Below are 25,160 nucleotides of genomic sequence, written 5' to 3'. Positions count from 1 at the left end.
TTCTTATGACTGAATCTTCTGTTTCATTCTGTTTTAAATCTTAAAAGTAATATCATGGTCACTTGGAATCTGCTCTGTACTTTAATTATAGTCTCTTCTGTTATAAACAATAACGTGGACACATATTTTTCATAGTTTTAAGTAAAGATTAGATAATGCCATCTTAGAAAGGATCTGTTTAACCTATATTATAAAAGTTAGATACACAATTTGGTACATTAAATGAAAATGTCATTTGCATATATAGAACCTATTCTGTTTTACATAGTATCATAATAGCTACAGCTACTACAAGAAATGGAAGTCAAACATTTAGTAGGATGCTTAAAGAGTTAGTTTAATAATGTCTTCTTACTTTTCTAGTTAGATAGCAACTATATTTCCCAGACAAGCAAGAAAATATATGGGGCAGTTTTTATAAATTGAAAAGTAGCTAGCACAATCCAACCACGCAAAATTTTTTTGAAATAGCTTGCAATGCTGTGATTCCAAAGTGATCAAGGTACTTGAAGAGCAAAAATGGCTTGAATAGAATGGAAATGTAGGTAAGTGGACAGATAGCATCTGGATTGAATTTGTTACAGGTGGTATATTAGCAAAGAAACAAATAGAAAAGTGAAATGGAAGAAATATACCAATTTCCCATTATTTCATATAAAAAGAATGGCTAATTTACAGATGTTAGCACATGAAGACATTGTTCTAAAGTTTTTTTTCTTATAGAATCTTTGGGTAATACTAGTCAAATAAAATGAGTTGGGAAGTATTTTCTCCTCTTCTGTTTCCTGGAAGAGATTGTTAAGAATTGCTATTATTTCTCCCTTAAGTGTTTGGTAAAATTCATCATTGAAGTTATCAGGGCCTGTAGTTTTTTTCCTGGAAGGTTTTTAACTTAACCACAAACTCAATTTCCTTAATAAATACAGGTCTGTTTAGGTTTTCTATTTCTTCAGTGAGATTTCTAGTTTGTATCCTATAGGGAATCTGTTTCATCTAAGTTGTTAAATATACAATCCTTGAGTTGGTCATGGTGTTTTCTAGTTAGCCTTTTAATACCTATAGTGTCTGTAGTGTATCCCCTCTTTCATTTCTGACACTGTGAATTTGTATCTTCTGTTTTTCTAGGCAGTGAGCTAGAAGCTTATCTTATTGCTCTAAAAGCATTTTAAATGCACTCAAGATAGTTACGCTAGAAACTTTGACTTCTTATTCAACACTGAATATGGGTGACTAATTTTTAATTAAGAATCTATTTTGCTTTTTATATCACAGTAATGACTTCTATGTGTTAGTAGTACTACTTCGTTCTGTGTAATACTGGAATACTAGGAGATTATTCTAACTTAGTGAAAAACAAAGTTGGCTTAGATGGAATACGAATTTAACTTCTGAGGGCCGAAGACTTGAATTCTGCTTTTTTTTACATTCTGCAGAACTATATATCTTCATACAGATCTTCACTGTAGCTTTAGCCAGGTGCTTAGGTGTTTGCAGGTCTAATTGAGAACCTCTAACCTAGTGTTCCTCTAAGTTAGAGTCCCTGGATCTGTATCAAAACCACCTAGTGTACTGTTTAAAATGGCCATTCCTAGGCCTTATTATAGGACCTACTATAACAGAATTGAACATGGCCCTGAATCTGCATCTTTAATGAATTCTCCAGGTGAGTCTTACAATGAAGTTATAGAACTACTATTCTGACGTCACAAAGTAGAAAGAGAAAAGTTGGTTTTTAAACCTCAAGATACAAAATAGTCTCTCTCTCTCTTTTTTTTTTTTTTTTTTTTTTGAGATGGAGTCTTACTCTGTCACCTAGGCTGGAGTGCAGTGGCGCAATCTCGGCTCACTGCAACCTCCACCTCTCGGGTTCAAGTGATTGTCATGTTTCCGCCTCCCACGTAGCTGGGACTATAGGCACCTGCCACCAAGCCAGGCTAACTTTTATATTTTCAGTAGAGGTGAGGTTTCACCATGTTGGCCAGGCTGGTCTCAAACTCCTGACCTCAGGTGATCCCCCCCGCCTCAGCCTCCCAAAGTGCTGCCATTACATGCATAAGCTACCGCGCCCAGCCGATTAGTCTTTTGATAACGGTTCTATAAGGCCTAATCATCTGCATTATTACTAATTTAATTTTATATTGCTTCCTGGCCAGGCACAATGGCTCACACCTCTAATCCCAGCACTTTGAGGGGCCAAAATGGGCAGATCACTTGAGGTCAGGAGTTTGAGACCAGCCTGGCCAATATAGTGAAACCCTGTCTCCATTAAAAACAAAAATTAGCGGCCAGGCACAGTGGCTCACGCCCGTAATCCCAACATTGGGGAAGCCAAGGCAGGCGGATCACAAGGTCTAGAGATAGAGACCATCCTGGCCAACATAGTGAAACTCCGTCTCTACTAAAAATACAAAAATTAGCTGGGCGTGGTGGCGTGTCCCTGTAATCCCAGCTACTTGGGAGGTTGAGGCAGGAGAATCACTTGAACCCGGGAGGCAGAGGTTGCAGTGAGTCAAGATTGTGCCACTGCACTCCAGCCTGGCGACAGAGTGAGACTCCATCTCAAAAAAAAAAGAAAGAAAAATTAGCTGGGCATGGCGGTGGGCACCTATAATCCCAGCTACTTGGGAGGTTGAGGCTCGAGAATCGCTTGAATCCAGGAGATGGAAGTTGCAGTGAGCTGAGATTGCAACACTGCACTCAAGCCTGGCAAAAGAGTAAGACTCCATCTCAAAAAAAACCTCACAAAATTTATATTACTTCCTTTTTCAGTTTTCCCTTGTAAAACTTGTGAAGTCATTACATGTCAGCACCAATTTCATGATTAATAAAAAATATACTCTAGTTGGAATTAAACTCTCATCATCAATGTAGTTAGACCCATGCTATTTATGCCTAATGCCCCTTTTCTCCACTAACTAATATGGCATCTCATTTATAATAAAATATTTTAAGTCTCCTGTTATATTTAAATTGCATCAAATTTAAATTATGTTAACTATAAGACTGGCATGCCAAGCCAAATTATCACAGAAGCTTACATGAACAAGCAATGTTAGTGATAGATGCTTTTTGTTATCCATCAAATAATTACTAAGTTTTCTTTTTTAAAAAAATCAGTGTTTATGGGCACACAATTAAATACCATTTAGAACATCCTTAACTTAGGACCAGGTCACTGGCTTAGTTAAAATATGTTTATATTTGATAGTTTCCAAGGTAAGGTTACCACTGGGGAAATTGTGATAATTAAGTCATACAGTTATATCACTGACCTAACCAGTACATTAAGGATTTCTAAATGTATCTTATTGTGTGTTTAGCGTAAGTGGCCATGCTAATGTTATCAATACCAAACTGCAGACAAGATTAGTTAAGAACTATGCAGAAAACCTGAGCATCCTACCTTTACTTTCTGTACATTCACATTACCAATTTTTTCTTTTCAAAACATCCCTTGCATCAAGTGCTACTTTCTAACAGCTCTTAAGATTCTCTGTTCACCAGAACAAACAACATTAAAGATCATATTGGTTCCCATGTTAGATATTCATTACTGATAGCACTTATCAAAGCTAAATGTAGATAATATTCCTTCTTTCCTGACATACTGCTCAGTGGCAAGTACACTTCTCAACCAGCATAGGAAACCTTTCCTTTGGGTCATTTCCCCTCTCAAAAAACTGCTTAAAGGAAATTGGAGCTAAAGAGCTTACCAACAAATAGTCCTACTAGAGTTCAATAAATATACTTTGCTATTAAGTCTAATATACAAATATGATAGAAGTTTGAAAATGGAACCTTATCCCAGTGCTATATTGGCACTCAACAAGGCTAGTGATCACTTCCAAAGGAGTCATGTTATGTTTTGAGTTTGTCTGTGATAAACCTATTGTCTAAACGGATTTATTCTTTAAGAATATACATAAGAGGTTTTCCTCCATTATTTTCACACATCAGATACGTTGTTTGGTTTTTTGAACGAGGGAGGGGACTATCTACAACAAATACTTCATTCATAGCCATAACCCATTTGTATCTTGGGCTTGAGCCCCGGGTCAAATCAGGAATGCTCTTCAGCGCTGCTGCTGAATGATCTGCTCCGGATGTGATTTCTCAGTTGCTCTATAAGTTCAGGATTTTGTTGCTGTATCTGCTGAGCAAACTGCTGTCCCCTGTAGTAAAGAGGCAATGTGGTTTGAATAGGGAATTGCCAGTCACATTTACCCATGCAAAAAGAACTGCAGAAAATGTGGGAGCTACCTAAAGGGGGCTTTTTTCTACAAAATTTTAGAGCCACGTCTTTAGTATCTACAAGTTTACCAATGCCTCCATATCGCATTATTACAATGCAGTGTTCTTTATAAGAAACAAAACACCCATGCTAAAAAAAATAAGTACCTCAATTGGGTGAAATCTGCTTCTCTAGTGCTAATGACAAAGAAGCAAAGGGCTAAGAAGTGTATGTTTTTATTGCATGTGCTAAAATATAATGCTTTTATACGCAAGTCAATAGTCTCATATAACACCCAGTTTGGGATGCTTTTGGAGGTCACCTAACAATTTTAAAAACACTAAGAAGTTTAACACAAATTGTAATGTGTGACCCTCTATTGCCAGTGTTAGATATTATTATACGCCATTTCAAGGTCATTCTAAAAACGCAATATTCTAAGTGGATACATGGTTGTGCTGACAAACAACAAATGGTACTGTGGCTTCATATAAAGTGTCCAGCGAGAGCATCAGACACAGATTCAAAAAGCAAAGTTATCTTCACCAATCTGATACAAGTGGAGGCAATATGCTCAAGTAACGAGAAGATGCAAGTAGTTCCTCTAAGTGCTGACAGGCACTGAAAAAGTTTGAATAGAAGTTTCCTGAATTGCCTGAACATTAAAGTATGTAACATGTGATTTTAAACTATGTATGTGTACCTAAATTGATATATATTTTAACGGGATATTTGACCCTCATCTGCATCCCTGAGTAGTTTGAAGTCTGCTGAAAAACTTGGACCTTCATTGGGAAAAAATGGGGGATTAGTAGCTTTATATATATATGAGATCACAATTTATTTGGACATACGATTTTTACCGTTTGTCTCCATACCCTCAAAGTACCGGGGCACCAATCCTTGGGACCTTCTGTAAGCAAAGATATAGTATTGATACCCCCACTTAAAAACCAATGACCCTAATTTCACACTGACAATACAATCAAGTAAAATTAAAATTAGGCTGCAAATGAAAAAGATTGACTGTGCTATCGGTTCCTTAGCAAGTCAGTAACCTGTACCTCAGTTTCTCTAGCCATTGGGTAGGGATATAAATTATCTACTTTTGTAATATCTGTCCCTCACCTGCCTTATTGAGATGGTACCAAAAAAGAAAAAGAAGCAAGAGATTCTGCTGGTACCTGAAAGTCCCAAAAAATAAAGCATAATGAATGGGGGGGGGGAAAAAAAGGCATAATAAACATGATTCTTTTTCTCAACAGACAGGACTGGCCAAACTATCTAGGTATGGATTCCTGCCCTGCAGTCTAAAAAGTGGTTCTAATTCATGAACTTCTTTCAGATTTAGTAACAGTAAGGAGGCCAAAGTTACTAACGGTAAAAGATAAAAAGAAAGCCCTGACCCCTCACCATAGAGATAAGCTGTAAAACATAAAATACATCTTCATTATTTCTGTTTTAAATAATACTTACGCTTGGATGAGGCTTGACAGGTCAGTTAGGCCCCCAACTCCAGCAGCAGGTCCCCCAATGGCATTTGTCATCATTCCTGACATTCTAGAGTATACAAGAAATACATCACTGGGATTGGTATATATTCTTAACAAATAGGACAACTGGACGAGGAAAACTTAATAAAATATACCCATGTTATACCAGTAGCTAAGCCAAATGTATGTGGCTTTAAGCTCCAACTGACTGTCATTCAGAACAGTTTCATCATTTTTGAGCTAATGTGCTCAAATTAGGAGCCTGGCAAGTAGAAGGTGGGGGAAGTGTAATAAGCTCTTTCTATATACTTACAGCTGTTGAACTTGAGGGTTCTGCATTAAACTTGCTGCCTGAAATTGAAAAATAGCACCTCCCATTAAAGGCAGTTAATATGTAGGGATCTTTAACAAAGATTTTTTTTTTAGAAGAACGAAAGGTAAACCATGTATGCACTAACATTTTGTAGAGTTTCAGTGTGCTATGCAAAGTAAATGGGAATGTAAAAAGAGAGAAGGTATGAGAAAAAATGGCATTAAGAAGACACAGTGAGGATAAAGAGATTACAAACAACACTGTAAACTGAGGATGTTGACAGCAGTTTACCTCCTACTACTGATCAGACCAATTAAGCCAAAAGGAAAAATAGGAACTTATAGTTAAGGGGTCTCCTACACTTGAGAAGGTCCATTCCAAACGAGCTCTTAAGAGATGTGACTTTGCTCCATGGGGCCCAGCAGTTTCAATGCTTCCCATGCTTACAGTGGCACAGGGGATTATATTTATGTGCACACACACTTTTAAAACATTCTATTTTGAAAGCATGGTAATGCTTTCAAATTTTTTTTTCCCCTCAAATTGGTAATGTCAACAATATTCATGTAAAATTTGAATGTAGTCTAAATCTTTGTAGACAATAGATTTTATTCACAGACTCTCTATGAGGTGTTGGGAAAAGCCACCACTTGCTTCTATTACCAGAAAGATCACTGACTGATTCGTAAGTAATTCAAAACTTTCCTCAAGTCCCAGTCAGGATGGGTGCCTCTGAGCCAACCCATAAGTGCTAAAGGCATTACACAGGAAAAGCGGGATGGATGAGCTATAAACATGAAACGCTGGTTTTGCAATCCCTTTAAACTAGTTCTGCAACAATAGTTCTTCCCCTTCTCCCAGAATCTAGGACCTAGAAGAAATTTAGAACAGATCTATGGCTTTTCCGGTCACTTTTCAATAAGCAGTCCTCCTGTCACTTTAAGTTCTATAAAATGACCTCCAGTTCAGCAATTAATGTCTCAGTGTAACAACGAAATACATAAAGCTTCATTTATAGGTAAAACTTCTCCCTTCCTAGCATGGGCCTGCTACAGATTGACCAGTTGTAGTAGAAAAGAGGGACCATTGACTGCTCTGTTTCCTATAGTAGGGGTCCCCAACCCCTGGGCCACGGACTGTTGGGAACCAGGCTGCACAGCAGCAAGTTAGCGGTGGGCGAGCAAGCACTACTGCCTGAGCTCCACCTCCTGTCAGATCAGCTGCAGCATCAGATTCTCATAGGAGCAAGAACCCTATTGTGAACTGCGCACGTGAGGGATCTAGGTTGAGTGCTCCTCAAGAGAATCTAACAATTCTCCCTGTCCTGCCTCTACCCCCTACCCCCGGTATGGTCCATGGAAAAATTGTCTTCCATGAAACCAGTCCCTGTTACAAAAAGGTTGGGGACTGCTGTCCTACAGTGCTTTTTTTTTGGAGATGGAGTTTCACTCTGTCACCCAGGCTGGAGTGCAATGGCATGACCTCAGCTCACTGCAGCCTCTGCCTTCCCGGAGTCAAGTGATTCTCCTGCCTCAGCCTCCCAAGTAGCTGGGATTACAGGCGTGCACCACCATGCCCAGCTAATTTTTCTATTTTCAGTAGAGACGGGGTTTCACCAGGTTGGCCAGGCTGGTCTGGAACTCCTGACCTCAAGTGATCCGCCCATCTCAGCCTCCCAAAGTGCTGGGATTACAGGTGTGAGCCACCACACCAAGGCCTATAGTCCTTCTTTATCCTGTAGTGCTTCCAGTCCTCTTCCCCCAGCTTGCTGATTAAGAGTTGTGGCCCTCCAGGGTGAGGGTTAAATGGAGGGAAAGGTGAAAGGAGCAGCAAAGTTCTTATTTGATGACTGGTATTATCTTACTAGTTTTGCATTGGTGCTCTTTGAGTTTGCAAGGTATTCAAAAACTATGTGGTTCTCTTATGGGGTACTTTCTGGTGTTCTTCAGACACTTCTGCTTTCCCTAGGCCCCTGGAGATTTTTTATCTATTCTTTGAAAAGGGTAATTTACCCTCTGGATGAATGCTATGACTTTCCCTTCAGTCTCAGGTTCTTGGCAGTCCTCCAGAGATTCTCTGTCTTGGGAACCTATCACACTTCCAGGAAAGCCTCTTGGACATATTCAAACACCCTCTCTCACAACTGTGTGTGCTCACCTCTGCTCCACTCTCATCAGTATAGTAACTGCCCAAACCACACAGCTAATTCTGCCACTGGCTATCCAGCTGAACCATCAGGTAGAAAGTCTCCGTACCAGAAACGCCCTTTCTCAGCGAGGGCTTGAGATGAGAGCAAGCCTCCCTAATTCCTTCATCTAGGGAGCCCTAGAACTCTAATAGCTCTCTCCAAAAATCTTGTTTAATTTCCATCAACTTTGCCTTTTTTACGAGTCACAAAACATGTTTTTTATCCCCATCTTTTGCAACTCCTACATGGTGGTCTCACACCTTATTTTGGTACATAGCAGCTTGGAGCCTAAGCCAAACCTGAAACTAAAAGAATTCCATTTTTCACATCCTGTTACAATACTATAACCTGAGTCCTGGAATGGGTAACTATGCTTCAAAAAAAAAAAAATGAAGTCACAAGATCTACAAAATATGTATTTGCTAGCATGGTAAGAAGGCTGAAATTTGATGAGGGAAAAATAAAAACTACCAATTGCTAAAAAGACTTATCCCACTGGGAATGAGTCATCTGTGCATTTCAGTTCAACAGAAGATTTAATGGATGCAAGACACATTTTTTTGAAGGAAACAGAAGATGAATAAAAACGGATTCCTGCCTTCCAAGGGCATATCATATGATAGAATAATTCTCATCCAAAGTATACAGTCACCCCAGGAACTTGATATGCCCTGGGAACATCCTAAACCCACTAAATGAAAGTTACCACATACTGAACCAGAGCATGTATGTTCTCAAAAAGGCCCAGACATTATTTTGTTGGTTTGTAAGAATAGAGGACATACATATGAGATATCAAACTCTAAAGATAAAAAACAAGGCAGACAATGCTGAGGGGCAAGCCTAGGGAACCGCAATGGCCAAATACTCAAACTGTAGATGTTAGATATCTTCCTAGGACCACTTTTATGTAAGAGAGTAGTTTTTAACCTTTCATATATTGGGAGATTCCTGTACCAATCTCACGAAAAATAAGATGCTCTCCTGGAAAAACGCACTTATACACATGTACACAGATTTTTATGTACAAATTTGGGAAAATCCATGAGCTTCCTGAAGTCCATCCATGGCTTTCCCACAGGAGGTACATGGACAAGTTAAGAACGCTGCCATTCAGCCAGAGAGAAAGGCCAGACCACCGACAAAGGAAGCCCATCAGACTAACAGCGGGTCTCTGAGCAGAAACCCTATAAGCCAGAAGAGATTGGGGGCCAATATTCAACGTTCTTAAAAGAATTTCCAACCCAGAATTTCATATCTGGTCACACTAAGCTTCATAAGCAAAGGAGAAATAAGATCCTTTTCAGACAAGCAAATGCTGAGGGAACTCGTTACTAACAGACCTGCCTTACACGAGTTCCTAAAGAAAGCACTAAATATGGAAAGCAAAAACTGTTACCAGCCACTACAAAAGCACACTGAAGTACACAGACTAGGGACACTGTGAAGCAACCATGTAAGTTTGCAAAATAACCAGCTAGCATCATGATGATAGGATCAAATTTACACATAACAATACTAACCTTAAATGTAAATGGGCTAAATGCCCCAATCAAAAGACATAGAATGGCAAGCCAGATAAAAAAACAATATCCATCAGTGAGCTGTATTCAAGAGACCCACTATACATACAAAGACACACATAAGCTCAAAATACAGGGATGAAGGAAAATTTACCAAGCAAATGGAAAACAGAAAAAAGCAGTGGTTACAATCCTAGTTTCCGACAAAACAGACTTTAAACCAAAGAAGATCAAAAAAGACAAAGAAGGAAGCAGAGGTTGTAGTGAGCTGAGATCGTGCCACTGTACTCCAGCCTGGGTGACAGAGCAAAACTCTGTCTCAAGAAAAAAAAAAAAAGACAAAGAAGGGCATTACATAATGGTAAAGGGTTCAATTCAACAAGAAGGGCTAACTATCTTAAATATATATGCTCCAATATGGGAGCACCCAGATTCACAAAGCAAGTACTTCGAGAGCCTCAAAGAGACTAGACGCCCACACAATAATACTGGGAGACTTTAACACTCTGCTGACAATATTAGACAGATCATCAAGACAGAAAACTAACAAAGATATTCAAACCTGAACTCAGCTCTGGATCAAGTGGACCTGATATCTACAGAACTCTCCACCCACCCAAAAACAACAGAATACACATTCTTCTTATCACAACACAGCACTCAATTCACTCAAAACCACACAACTACATGGAAATTGAACAACCTGCTCCTGAATGACTTTGGGTAAATAATGAAATTAAGGCAGAAATCAAGAAGTTCTTTGAAACTAATGAGAACAAAGAAACAATATACCAGAATCTCAGACACAGCTAAAACAGTGTTAAGAAAGAAATTTATAGCACTAAATGCCCAAATCAAAAAGCTAGAAAGATCTCCAGTTGACAACTTAACATCACAACTAAAAGAACTAGAGAAACAAGAACAAACAAACCCCAAAGCTAGCAGAAGACAAGAAATAACCAAGATCAGAGCTGAACTGAAGGAGAGAGAAACACAAAAAACCCTTCAAAAAAAAAAAATCAATGAATCCAGAAGCTAGTTTTTTGAAAAAATTAATAAACTATAGCTAGCTATACAAATGAAAAGAAAAGAGAGAAGATTCAAACAAACACAATAAAAAATGGTAAGGTGGATATTACCACTGACCCCACAGAAACACAAACAACCATCAAAGAATACTATAAACAGTTCTATGCACATAAACTAGAAATTTTACTAATCAATTTCTAGAAGAACTTCATAAATTCCTGGACACATACACCCTCCCAAGACTGAACCAGGAAGAAACTGAATCCCTGAACAAACCAATAATGAGTTCTGAAATTAAGGCACTAATAAATAGCCTACCAACCCAAAAAAAAAAAAAAAAAGTCCACGACCAGATGAATTCACAGCTAAATTCTACCAGAGGTAGAATTTAAGAGCTGGTACCATTCCTACAGAAACTATTCTAAAAAATTGAAAAGGAGGATCTCCTCCCTAACTCATTCTATGAGGCCAACATCAACCTGATACCAAAACCTGGCAGAGATATAACAACAAAAAAGAAAACTTCAGGCCAGTATCCTTGATGAACATTGATACAAAAATCCTCAGCAAAATACTGGCAAAACAAATCCAAGCAGCATATCAAAAAGCTTATCCACCACAATCAAGGAGGCTTCATCCCCAAGATGCAAGGCTGTTTCTACATATGCAAATCAATAAATGTGATTCATCTCATAAACAGAACTAAAGACAAAAACCCCATGATTATCTCAATAGACGCAGAAAAGGCCTTCAATAAAATTCAACATCCTTTCATGTAAAAAATTCTCAATAAACTAGATATCAAAGGAACACACCTCAAAATAATAAAAGCCATATATGACAATATCATACTGAATGAGCAAAAGCTGAAAGTATTCCCCTTGGAAACCAGCACAAGACGAGAATATCCTCTCTCACCATTCCTATTCAACATATTAATAGTATTGGAAGTTTTGGGCAGGGAAATCAAGCATGATAAAGAAATAAAGGGTATTCAAATAGGAAGAGAGGAAGGCAAACTATCCCTATATGCAGATGACATGATCCTTTATCTAGAAAACCCTATTGTCTCAGTGGAGAAGTTTCTTAAGCTGATAAGCAACTTCAGCACAGTCTTAGGATACAAAATTAATGTGCAAAAATCGCTAGCATTCCTACATACCAACAGGCAAGTCAAAAGTCAAATCACAAATGAACTCCCATTCACAATTGCCACAAAAAGAATAAAATACCTAGGAATACAGCTAACAGGCGAAGTGAAGGAACTCTTCAAGGAGAACTACAAACTGCTGCTCAAGGAAATAAGAGAGGACAGAAACAACTGGAAAAACATTCCATGCTCATGGATAAGAAGAATCAATATCATGAAAATGGCCATATTGCCCAAAGCAATTTACAGACTCAATGCTATTCCCATAAAACTACCCTTAACATTCTTCACAGAATTAGAAAAAACTATTTTAAAATTCATATGGAAGCAAAAAAGAGCCCAAAGAGCCAAGGCAATCCTAAGCGAAAAGAACAAAGCTGAGGCATCACGCTACCCAATTTCAAACTATATTACAGGGCTACAATAACCAAAACAGTGTGGTACTGGTACAAGAACAGACACACAGACCAGTGGAACAGAACAGAGAACCCAAAAATAAGACTGCACACCCACAACCATCTGATCTTTGACAAACCTGGCAAAAGCAATGGGGAAAGGATTCCCTATTAAATAAGTGGTGCCGAGAGAACTGGCTAGCCAAATGGAGAAAATTGAAACTGGACCCCTTTGCTATACTATATATATACAAAAATCAACTCAAGATGGATTCAAGACTTAAATGTACAACCCAAAAATTATAAAAACTCTATAAACCTAGGCAATATCATTCAGGACATAGGCACAGGCAAAGATTTCATGATGAAGATGCCAAAAGCAATTGCAACAAAAGAAAAAATTGACAAATGGGATCTAATTAAACTAAAGAGTTTCTTTTCCACACCAAAAGAAACAATCAACAGAGTAAACAGACAATCTACAGAATGGGAGAACACTTTTGCAATCTATCTATCTGACAAAGGTCTAATATACTGTATCTATAAACAAACAAATTTACAAGAAAAAAACAAACAACCCCATTATAAAGTGGGCAAAGGAAATGAACAGACACTTCTCAAAATAAGACATATATGTGGCCAATAAACATGAAAAAACAGCTCAACATCATTGATCATTAGAGAAATGCAAATCAAAACCACAATGAGATACCATCCCACACAAGTCAGAACAACTATTATTAAAAACTCAAAAATAGGCCAGGTGTGGTGGCTCCTGCCTGTAATCCCAGCACTTCGGGAGGCTGAGGTGGGCGGATCACCAGAGGTCAGGAGTTTGACCAGCCTGGTCAACATGGTGAAACTCCATCTCTACTGAAAATACAAGAATTAGCCAGGTGTGGTTGTGGGTACCTATAATCCCAGCTACTCAGGAGGCTGAGGCAGGAGATTTGCTTGAACGTAGGAGGTGGAGGCTGCAGTGAGCCAAGATCCCACCATTGTACTCCAGACTGGGTGATGAGAGTGAAACTCCGTCTCAAAAAAAAACAAACAACAACAACAACAACAACAAAAACAGATGCTGGTGAAGTTGTGGAGAAAAAGGAATGCTTTAATACTGTTGGTGGAAATGTAAATTAGTTCAACCATTGTGGAAGACAGTGTGGTGATTCCTCAAAGACCTAGAAGCAGAAATACCATTCGACCCAGCAATCGCATTACTGGGTATACACCCGAAGGAACAGAAATCATTCTAACAGAACAAATACACATGCATACGTATGTTCACTGCAGCACTATTCACAATAGCAAAGACATGGAATCAACCCAAATGCCCATCAATGATAGACTGGATAAAGGCAATGCGGTACATACACACCATGGAATACTATGCAGCCATAACAAGAAACAAGATCACGTCTCTCGCAGGGACATGGATGGAGCTGGAGGCCATTTTACCATTTTACTTAACAAAGTAACACAGGAAAAGAAAACCAAATAACACATGTTCTCACTTACAAGTGGGAGCCAAATGATGAGAACACAATGACACACGTAAGGGAACAACACACACTGGGCCTGTTGGAGGGCAGGGGATGGGAGGAGAGAAAGGACCAGGAAGAATAGCTAATGGATGCTGGGCTTACTACCTGGGTAATGGAAGGATCTGTGCAGCAAACTACCACGGCACACATTTTACCTATGTAACAAACTTGCACATCCCACACAAGTACCCCTGCACTTTGAAATAAAAGTTGGAAATTTTAAAAAAAAACCCTGCTATAGCCTTATATCAACACTCCACTACAACTACAACCACAAAATCTCACTTACTTGTTTCTAAAAAAAAAATTGCATAGCTACATAGCTCTAAGGAAAACATGGCCAGTAGAGGCAGAAAAGAAAGTATACTTACCATACTAATGAAGGCTGGATTGTTTATCAAGCTAGCCATGTCAAAGCTCAGTCCAGTTCCTGTCTGTAAAACAATTATATCTGAGAATCAGTCCAACAACTACAATTACAATAACTTGTGAGTGACAGAAAATACTTCACTCATTTGGCATTAACAACTTACAGGACTGGATACCTCTCTTAACTTCTGTTCTGCTATTTTCAGATTTGACTTATAGGAATCATTTTCAGGGTCAAGATCTAATGCCTTTTGATAACTTGTAACTGCTTCTTCAAATTTATTCATGGCAGTGAGGGCCAGCCTGAAGGGAATACAGAGTACAAGAATATGAGATACATGATTAAAGAACATCAGGATATCACAAACATCGTCAAACGTCTGTCTTTCTTGGTATTCAATTCTAATCCAGATTACACTTAATTTATTCACTGTACTATGGCTCACAGGAGTAAAATTCCCTCCAACTTAAGATTCTATACATTTGAACTCTCGCCATTCTGCTTGCTGACAACCTGGTTGTCCTATAGATCATGAATTTAATGCTAGAGATTATCTTACTTATTCTACCATTTTTTAAGCCTAATATGTAAAATAATTTGCTTTATAAATGCCTAGAGTAAGTTCCAAAAGATGTGAGCTGACAATCCTGTGGTCACAAAAATCCATGATGCTAACACCATTTTTAAGGACTCTAAACTGTATTTGTGCTTCAAAATAGCCCACATGCTTTCTTCTTCCTAACAGAGCAACAATACATATCAATTTGCCATTAGGAAAACGGGCTGTAGTTATCAGATAACTATTCCTGATCAAAAGAGGTAGGTAAAATTAGCATCCTTTACAACTCAAATGACAAATTATACCAGGCACAAGTCAAAGAGTTATTAAATTTTAATGTTCATATTTACCTAGTTATAATTCACTTATTGAAAAATTATTACAGAACTAAACAATAACTGTATATATGGTGAGATGGTATTAGGGGTTTCTGTTTGTTTTAGGTTTGTTTTAAACAAATTACTATTTTCTTTTCTCTTTTTCTCTTTATCGGAACCTAATTCATTTTCTACCAGTCAACCATGTATGATACTTTATCAGAGTCCCCAGTTAATCAAAAGTCAGTAACTATTTATTGAAACTCTATGATATATAAGAATATTATTAAAATAATATCTAAAGATACAGAGGATCCTGGCTATGCGCAGTGGCCCATGTCTCTAATCCCAGCAGCACTTTGGGAAGCCAAGGTGGGTGGATCACTTGAGGTCAGGAGTTTGAGACCAGCCTGGCCAATATGGTGAAACCCTGTCTCTACTAAAACTACAAAAATTAGCCAGGCATGGTGGCAGATGCCTGTAATCCCAGCTACTAGGGAGGCTGAGGCAAGAGAATTGCTTGAACCCAGGAGGTGGAGGTTGCAGTGGGCCAATTTAGAGCCATTGCACTCCAACCTGGGTGACAGACTGAGACTCTGTCTCAAAAAAAAAAAAAAAGTGTCTAAAGATACCAAGGATTCCACAATGAAAAAGATAAAATTCCTAGCCCAGGCATAGCGGCTCATGCCTATAATCCCAGCACTTTGGGAAGCTGAGGCAGGTGGATCACTTAAGGTCAGGAGTTTGAGACAGGCCTGACAAACATGGTGAAACCCTGTCTCTACTAAATACAAAAAATTAGCCAGGCATGGTGGCACATGCCTGTAATCCCAGCTTCTTGAGAGACTGAGGCAGCAGAATTGCTTGAACCCAGGAGGTAGATGTTGCTCTGAGCCAAGATTGCACCATTGCACTCCAGCCTGGAAAACAAGAGTGAAACTCTATCTCAAAAAAAAAAAAAAAGATAAAGTTTCCTGACTTTAAGAAAATTTCATTCTACCTGGGGAAGACAGGCAACCAGGCAACAAGCAAGAAAATAAAAAGGGCAATATTGAAGAGAATGAATAGGAGAGCTGCTCAAAAAGTAGCCACATTGGAAAGATCTCAGGGATGTAAAGAAAGTAGTCATGAAAATATGGGAGGAGCATTATAGTGGAAACAGCAGTAAACAGAAAGGTCCTGAGAAAGATGCAAGCTTGGTATTCTTAAGGTACAGGACAAGGGCTGATGAGGAGGGAACACAGAAAACAAAGCACAGAGAGATGATGTCAGAGAACAGTTGGGTGCCAGATGATACAGGTCCATTGCTTGGAGTTTGAACTTTATTCTGGTTGCAATGGAGTCACGTGATATAATTTGTGCTTTTGAAAGCTCACTCTGGCTTCTACGTAGAGGATCTACATGGGCAGAAGTGTAGAAAGGAGGCAGAGAGATCAGTTAGGAAGCTATTGCAGTAGCTTAGGTAAGAGATGTACTTTGGACTAGGGCTATATGCAAGATAGTGATCAACACTTGGATTCAAGATATATATGGAAACTAAAATTGACAGGACTTGCTGATAGAGTATCAGTACTTATGTCAGGTGTGATAACAATGAAGGATGACTCAGGCTTTTGACTTGTGCATGGGAGAGATAAATAATTGTACAATGTATTGCGATTGGAAAGATTTTGGAAGGGAACATGAGTTCTGTCTGGGACATGTTAAGTTTAAAATACCTATTAAGCATCCAATCAGAGAGTTGAAAAGTAGTTGAACATATGAGTATGGAGTTCAAACAATATAACTTAGATTCAATAATATATATAGTTGATTCTTATTCACAGTAGTCCTGTTCTATAAAGTCACCACGAACAATGAATTAGCAAATAACTGAACAATTGTTCCTAGGGAAAATACAGAGTTAGGTTCCTGCAAATATGTAAATAGTCATATTTTCATCAACTGATCAATATATAATCTTGTTTTTATGTGTGTTTCTGATTAAAGAAACTTTATTTAATGTATATTTTTTATTCATTAGCATTGAACTCATAGCCAATGGCACTAACTCATGCCTGAATGAAGCTTGTCTCATAAACGTATTTTCTCCATAAGGCACATTACAATCCTCTTGCACTTAGGAACACTAGATAACACTTCAGGCTATACTTGGGGGCCACTGTAAACAGCTAAATCACAAATAAAAGGCACAAAAAAAAAACCAAAAACGTAGCACTAAATAGACTATTTCAGCATGAGAGTTGAAACAAAAAGGTAGAGCAGCACCTTATTCACCCTCAGCTGAGATCGGGAACATCAGAAGACACATTTTCACTAATTGTGCATGCCATGAATGACCACAGAAGCAGTGTAAATATTGATTTGGAGATTACAAATCAATTAGCAAGTAGGCAAATTCATAAATACAGAATCTGCAAATAATGAGTATCAACTGTATATGAATTTTAAAAGCATGGAGCAGGATAAGCTGAGCAGAGAGAATAGACAGAGAAACAGCAGCAGCAGAGGATGCAACCCTAAAATACAGCATTGTTTAGAGATGGTAGAGAGGAAGAACAAGCAAGGGAGGCTGGAAAAGAGCATCCAGTAATGTGGAAGGGGAAACAGGGCAAGTGTGCCATCAGGATCCTAGAGAGTAATGTATTTTGACAATAAGTTAATAGCGGCCGGGCATGGTGGCTCACGCCTGTAATCCCAGCACTTTGGGAGGCAGAGGTGGGTGGATCACCTGAGGTCAGGAGTTCGTGACCATCCTGGCCAACATGGTGAAACCCCATCTCTACTAAAAATACAAAAACTAGCCAGGTGTGGTGGTGGGCGCCTATAATCCCAGATATTCAGGAGGCTGAGGCAGAAGAATCACTTGAACCCAAGAGGAGGAGGTTGCAGTGAGCCAAGATTGCACCACTGCACTCCACCCTGGACAACAAGAGCGAAACTCCATCTCTAAATAAATAAATCAATAAATAAATGAATAAGTTGGCTTATGAAAAAATAAATGAATAAGTTAACTGCACCAAATACTAAAAGACGGTGTATGGTGAGGATACAGAGCTGAACACTGGCCTAGGCAAAATAAAGACAACTGGCAACCTTGAATAGAGTTATCTCAGTAGACTGATTGTATTACTCAGGGTTCTCAAGAGAAAGGGAACCAATAGTGTGTGTGTGTATATATATATATATACACACACATAGAAATATGAAGAGATTTCTTGTGATGGACTGGCTCACACAATTATGGAGGTTGGGAAGTCCTACCATCTGCTGTCTGCAAGCTGGAGACCCAGTAAAATTAGTGATATAATTCCAGTCCAAACCCAAAGACTTCAGAACCAGGACAACTGATAGTGTAAGTCGGGTCCAAGTCCAACGGCTTAAGAATGAGGAATGCTGAGGTCCAAGAGCAGGAGAAGATGGATGCTCCAGCTCAAGCAGAGACAGCAAATTTGCCCTTCCTCTATTTTTTTTGTTCTATTTGGGCACTCAAAGGAATGGCTGATGCTTACCCATGTTGGTGTAGGTGATCTTCTTTACTCAGTCTACCGATTCAAATGCTAATCTCATACAAAAATTAGCGGGGCATGGTGGCTCACACCTGTAGTCCCAGCTACTCGGAAGGTAGGAGAATCGCTTGAACCCGGGAGGTGGAGGTTGCAGTGAGCCAGGACTGCACCACTGTACTCCAGCCTGGGTGACAGAGTGAGACTCCATTTCAAAAAAAAAAAAGAAAAAAATGCTAATCTCTTCTGGAAACACATTCACAAACACACCCAGAAATAATATTTTACCAGCTATCTGGGCATCTTTGCCCAATCAAGTTGACAAATAAAATTAAGCACCATAGTGACAGAGAACAGAAGCCCTACTGGAGTGAGCTGGAGAGGGAATAAGAGATGACAAAGATAAAACAGCAAGTACAGATAACCATCAGGGTCATAGAACGAGGAATTGAGAAGTGGGATGGTGGCTGGAGGGGAACACTGGGCAAAGGGATGGGTCCAACTAATGATTTTTTTTCTTTTTTTTTTGAGACAGGGTCTCACTCTGTCACCCAGGCTGGAATGCAGTGACATGATCACAGCTCACTGCAGCCCCGACTTCCCAGACTCAAGTAATCCTCCCACCTCAGCCTCCCAAGTAGCTGGGACTACAGGTGTACACCACCACTCCTGGATAATTTTTGTATTTTATAGAGATGGGGTTCAAGCATTTCTCCCACCTTGGCCTCCCAAAGTGCTGGGATTACAGGTGTGAGCCACCGCACCTGGCTCAGTGAATGATTTTTTACGAACTTATCACATGCCAGGCATTATCATCTATTAGAGATGGAAGAACTAATGTTGTAGAAAATGAAGGGGGTTGTAATAGTTGCAAAGTTGTGGAGAAGGTACAAGGGGATGAGATCTTAAAGCAAGAGTGGAGGCAATGGTCTTAAGTAAGAATGCGCCTTTTTTTTTTTTTTTTTTTTTTGAGACAGAGTCTCAATCTGTCACCCAGACTGGAATGCAGTGGCTCTATCTCAGCTCACTGCAACCTCTGCCTCCCAGGTTCAAGCGATTCTCCTGCCTCAGCCTCCCCAATAGCTGGGACTGCAGGTGCTCACCACCATGCCTGGCTAATTTTTGCATTTTTAGTAGAGACGGGGTTTCACCATGTTGGCCAGGCTGGTCTTGAACTCCTGACCTCAGGTGATCTGCCTGCCTTGGCCTTCCAAAGTGCTGGGATTATAGGCATGAGTCACCATGCTCAGCCAGAATGCTTCCATTTTAACATGAAAAAAAGGCATTCTGTGTAGATATAAATGTAGGTAGACTGATGGATTTGCAAGGAGGAAAATGAGTTGTTTTTCTTCAAATCATTTTCTTCTCAATTAAGTGTAAGGCAATTGTGTCAGTTGAGAGTCATCATAGAGGGAGTAGTGGAAATTTGAAGGGAGAGGAAGAGGTATGAAAGAGTCACATCAGAGAGTGGAAAGGTGACTATAGAAGGAAATAGAATAGAATTGTCTGCAATATTGAGTGCTCATCTGAGATTTGTGGTCATGGACATGAAATTAGTCGACTAAATACGATTATATAATTTTTCTCCAACAATCAAATCAGTCATCAATCATCTCACTTCCAAGTCACAGAAATTGTAGTCATTTCCTCCCTTATGTTTTATTTATCTTCTTCTTAGTTCAGAGGGTACAATATTAAGCAGGAAATTCAAAACCAAGCCATTAAGGACAGCATAACTGATGCTACATGGTACTACTTGGAACATTCTCCCAGAACTTACCCCATTCTCCCATAGGCCTTACTGTACTTTGAATCAATTGCTATTGCTTTTTCACAATCCTTTATCGCATCTGTATAGTGACCTAATTTGCTCTGAGCAGCAGCCCTAAGAGAAAGAAAAGAGAATTTTATTAAAGGCAGTTTCCAAGGCACTATTTTAGATTTTTCAGGTACTAATAACACTACCTTTTTCTTGCTCCAATTTGTAGATCATTCCCACTAAATTTCTAAGTCAAACTGTCTAAGATAATTATTTAATAAAATGAAAACAAAACAAAACAAAAAGCTCAGGAACTTCTGTGCAGAAAAAAGTATGCAGGCTGCCTTTCACTGTTTGCTTTGCTATAGAAAGGACAAATATGCAAGTCATACAACTGGTCTACCCATTTATACCCTTTCTAGTTTGTCCAAACAGAAAAGTGAAAAAGCTAGGACATCTGGGCTACTATGGAGGCACAAAGAGTGAGTGATTGCTGTGAATGGCTACACAGAGGGTTGTGCTATTATGACTTTAACAGTAGGGTTAAAGTACAAGTAAAAGAGATATCCCAGTCCCCTGGCACTTTCTCTCATTCATTCATTTCTAAGGCCAACTAGATTTTATTTCTTTCAGTCTCCTAGAAGTTCTCATGATCTTGTCCCTCATCAAAAGGTTGAAGAGCCAACTTTGGAAAAAGAACACTTGCCTAGATCAAAATCCCTACAATTGTGACCTCTCCTCAATAACGTTTCCAAATAGGAAGAAACAGCTCAGAGGAGAAACAGGAAAGGAGAAGAGAAGCACTAAGATGGATGCTCAGAAGTCAAAGTGGGGTGCCAGAAACCAAGAAATAGAAGTTTCTTGCACCAAGGAGGGCCAAGGTGTGGTGACCACTTCTTCAATTTCTCACAACTACAAAGGAGAATGCTATGCTGCACAGCACCTCTGCCTCTACCACTGTAACTCCAAGACCTGGTACCCTTTCTATTAATTAAGGTAAAGAGGCACTTTCTGAAAATTTTGCTTGCAAGTCCAGAAATGAACTGAGGCTCCTTCATGTTCTTCAGTCTACAGACAAAAGTCTCATGCTAACCCAAGGTCTCTGACCTCATGTTCCTCTCCCATTGCAATGTCAGAAGCACTACTCTTGTTTTTGCTGCCTCTATTCTTCTTTCTTTACCCATATTTGTTTTTTTCTTTTGTTTTGTTTTGTTTTTTTCCTTTTTGTGGAGAACAGAGTCTTGTTATCCTGCCCAGGCAGGTCTTGAACCCCTGGGCTCAAGCTATCCTCCCGCCTCTGCCTCCCTAAGAGCTAGGATTACAGGTGTTAGTCACCGCACCCGGGCCCATGTTAGTTGTTTTAATTGTCCTTAAAAACAATCTTTTTGTTTAACCACCCAGTAAACCATCTCTCTTCCTTGAAATTAGTCAAAGGTCACATCTTTCAAGGACCTAGCTGGAATCGAATAAGCACACATGAAAACAATAAAGCTGATTAGAACACCACCTATCTCCAAGTATCAGTGAGGATCCTTGCTGATCCTCAATATTCTTAAGTATGTTCTAATCTCCTCCTATCAATCAAACTGTAGATTAGGGTTATCTAATACTACTTTTATATCACATCTAGCTTATTATTATACTCTACAAATACTAGCTGTACATAGTAATAAATCAATTATTTGCTAGGTATCGACGAACAGAATGTGTTATGTAAAACCAACCCTGGATAGAAGAAGCTAAAAAAAAATACTGCCAATTCTGGAAGTTGAACCTGGGAATATAAACCTACTAAAATTTCACTAAAATTAAGCACGTTTAGTGAGAAGAAAAGGAGAAGAAATAGAAGTTTAGTTCTAATTAAGCACATTTAGTGGGAAGAAAAGGAGAAAAAATAGGAGTTTAGTTCTGATTAACAGGAAATGCTGAGAAATTCCCATCATAGCCTAGCTTCCACAAAGCAGATTAACAACATGTGAGTATGGATCACTGACTTTTTCCCATCCAATGTAAGGATTCCAGGTCAATACGCATTCATTAAAGTTACACTGTGTACGGAGCACAACCTTCCAGACTAGTACAGATCTTTCTTTTAGAGTAGCTTAACTCAGAGAAAATGTTAAGAGACCAACCTTGCAAAGTTTATATACTTCCATGGGTGACACATAGATACATACTCCCAAAAAGGAGATTTCAAGAAAACTCGTATTTATGCCCAGTTTGGCCTTCTAAGCCACAGTACTTTCAAGACAAAACTTTGTGTCACAGTAACAATAGGAATGAGACATTGCCTCAGAGCAAGCTCCTTTCTCTACCACTATAGAAAGCTCTTGTCCACACGTGATTTTAATCCATAAAGCCAGGAAGGTCCCTCAGAGGCCTCAAATGTTCTTGTCTATTCTGCCCGGTTGCTTGAAGGAGAACATTTCAGAGAGTGAAGTAATGCAAACAATTAACTGAATGACAATGGAATCCTACCAACTCAGGAGGTTTTTTATTATTGTTGTTGTGTTTGTTTTTTTGAGACAGAGTCTTGCTTTGTCGCCCAGGCTGGAGGGCAGTGGCGCAATCTCGGCTCGCTGCAACCTCTATCTCTCAGGTTCAAGCGATTCTCCTACCTCAAACCCCCAAGTAGCTGAGATTACAGGTGTGTGCCACCATGCCCTGCTAATTTTTGTATTTTTAGTAGAGACAGGGTTTCGCCCTGTTGGCCAGGCTGATCTTGAACTCCTGACCTCAAGTGATCCGCGCACCTCGGCCTCCCCAAATGCTGCGATTACAGGCGTGAGCCACCGTGCCAGGCCAGGAAGTTGAATCTGGGATTACAAAATGGCTAAACCAAATTTCATCTAAGAATTAACATTTATTGAGAGAAAAGGAGTTAACGGACTAAGCTTTGAGACAGATTTTAAAAATAATTTTATTATATATAATAAGCAGAGCCACCGGAAGAAAGAAAACTTGTCCAGAAACGGAGCATGAGATACATACTAAGTCCAGGTCTTATATCTAACTCCATAGGCAAGGCAATACTATCTGCAAATTCACAGGCCTAGTGTTTGATCTATCACTGATATCTGATTCTGGACATCTGCGAACGGTGGTTTTATAGAATGCCTCAATCTCATCCTTTTCTGTCAAGAGTCGCACTTTCTAATCAGTGTATGTGTCTGCACATATGCACAGAAACATGCAAGAAGGGTAAAAGGGCTCATGGGAGGATGGAAAGAGAAAGTTTTGAAAAGGGAATTCAGAGAAAGAACTACGTGGTTTTGAAAAAACAACAAATCTGTTCCTAAACACTTGCTAAACACCTTCAGGAAAGTGAAAGGCAATACTTGCCTTTAGATATCTGATTAGCAATTTTTAAAATATAATCAGAAAACGACTCCTCTATACATAATACATAGGACTTAGCATATTCTGAGCATCTGTAATGTTACATAGCAAAAGTTTTTAAAGAGAACAATAATACCATATGGATTGTATTTTAAGTGGTTAATATATGGCTAGATTCAGGATTTAATGTTAACTATTTTTAATTGTATTTCTTTTCTTTTCTTTTTTTTTTTTGAGGCGGAGTCTTGCTCTGTTGCCCAGGCTGGAGTGCAGTGGCGAAATCTCGGCTCACTGCAAGCTCCGCCTCTCAGGTTCACACCATTCTCCTGCCTCAGCCTCCCGAGTAGCTAGGATTACAGGTGCCCACCACCATGCCCAGCTAGTTTTTTGTATTTTTAGTAGAGGTGGGGTTCCAACATGTTAGCCAGGATGGTTTCGATCTCCTGACCTTGTGATCCGCCTGCCTCGGCCTCCCAAAGTGCTGGGATTACAGGCGTGAGCCACCATGCCCAGCCTTTTAATTGTATTTCTTTGTTTAGTTAAAATTTATCTTTAATAAATGCATATTCATGCCTTCCCAAAATACTAGTCATTCTACAGGTACACATATTACCATATATTAAGATTATCTAGCAAATCTAAAGTAAAAACACTTATCTGTGTACCTAAATCTGACTGTAAATTAAGGATGACAACTATTCCATCTACTTTGCACAGAATCTCAGAGCAATCAAGGACCATTTATGTGATCTGTTAACACTTGCTATATCATATCTACCAAAAAAACTCTTCTAAAATGACCAGGAACAATAACACAAGTATGATTATTGTTTGATATGCAAATCTTTCAACTCAAAGTTTCCATAATGTCTCCTGCCCTGAAGGATACTGAAAGATACAGCGAGGGAGTAAAGCTACACTACTCCATTTGTTCTTCTCTAAATATTTCTACTTAATTCATTCAACTAATATATCTATTGAAGGCCAGAGAATGCACACTTTTCTAAGAATAATGGATACAGCAATAAGCAAAATAATATTCCTGTCCTTAATAGCACTTAGATTCTAGTGGGGCCATGGAGGGTGAGGAGAAGTCTGGCAGACTACAGAGAAAATGTGGTTTTAGGGCTCGTTTTCTAGGTCTAGTTTTCTGTCAATCTTTCTTCATATAGCATGACTGAGGCCCTTACTTCTCAGACTAATTATAAAAATGTTAATATTTATTTAAAAATAAACACATAGTCCTTTGCTTCAGTTTTAAAAAATTAAGACGTGAAAGTATAGAGTTCAACAAACCAGTTTTGGTAGTTCATGTGAAAAAGTGTATGAGTTTCTCCGACTTAATACTCACTACAAAGTAACAGCAGGACAAGAATAACCATTAGAAGAAGAGCTATAGGATGTGTAACTTTCAAATAATTAGAAAGAAAGAAAAAAAATCAAA

General features: G+C 39.0%; 1 protein-coding gene across 4 annotated transcripts in view; it reads right to left on the bottom strand.

Annotated features, from left to right (window-relative positions):
- The window catches only part of SGTB (small glutamine rich tetratricopeptide repeat co-chaperone beta), a 59,770-nt gene continuing 34,610 nt past the window's right edge, over positions 1 to 25,160 (bottom strand). For 3 of the 4 annotated variants that reach the window (XM_050793777.1, XM_050793779.1, XM_050793778.1), the window contains exons 6-11: positions 20,399 to 20,503; positions 14,400 to 14,538; positions 14,238 to 14,300; positions 6,038 to 6,075; positions 5,708 to 5,791; positions 1 to 4,172 (exon numbers count right to left, since the gene is read on the bottom strand). In XM_050793777.1, the coding sequence (XP_050649734.1) occupies positions 4,061 to 4,172; positions 5,708 to 5,791; positions 6,038 to 6,075; positions 14,238 to 14,300; positions 14,400 to 14,538; positions 20,399 to 20,503 (541 nt within the window). In that variant the 3' untranslated portion in view covers positions 1 to 4,060. The remainder of the gene's footprint in view (positions 4,173 to 5,707; positions 5,792 to 6,037; positions 6,076 to 14,237; positions 14,301 to 14,399; positions 14,539 to 20,398; positions 20,504 to 25,160) is intronic. The other variant, XM_050793780.1, reaches the window with a different exon arrangement.

The sequence above is a fragment of the Macaca thibetana genome, chromosome 6 (assembly GCF_024542745.1).
Source record: "Macaca thibetana thibetana isolate TM-01 chromosome 6, ASM2454274v1, whole genome shotgun sequence".
NCBI lineage: Eukaryota > Metazoa > Chordata > Mammalia > Primates > Cercopithecidae > Macaca > Macaca thibetana.
Note: the sequence above shows the minus strand (reverse complement) of the source record. Positions and strands in the feature narration are given on the sequence as shown.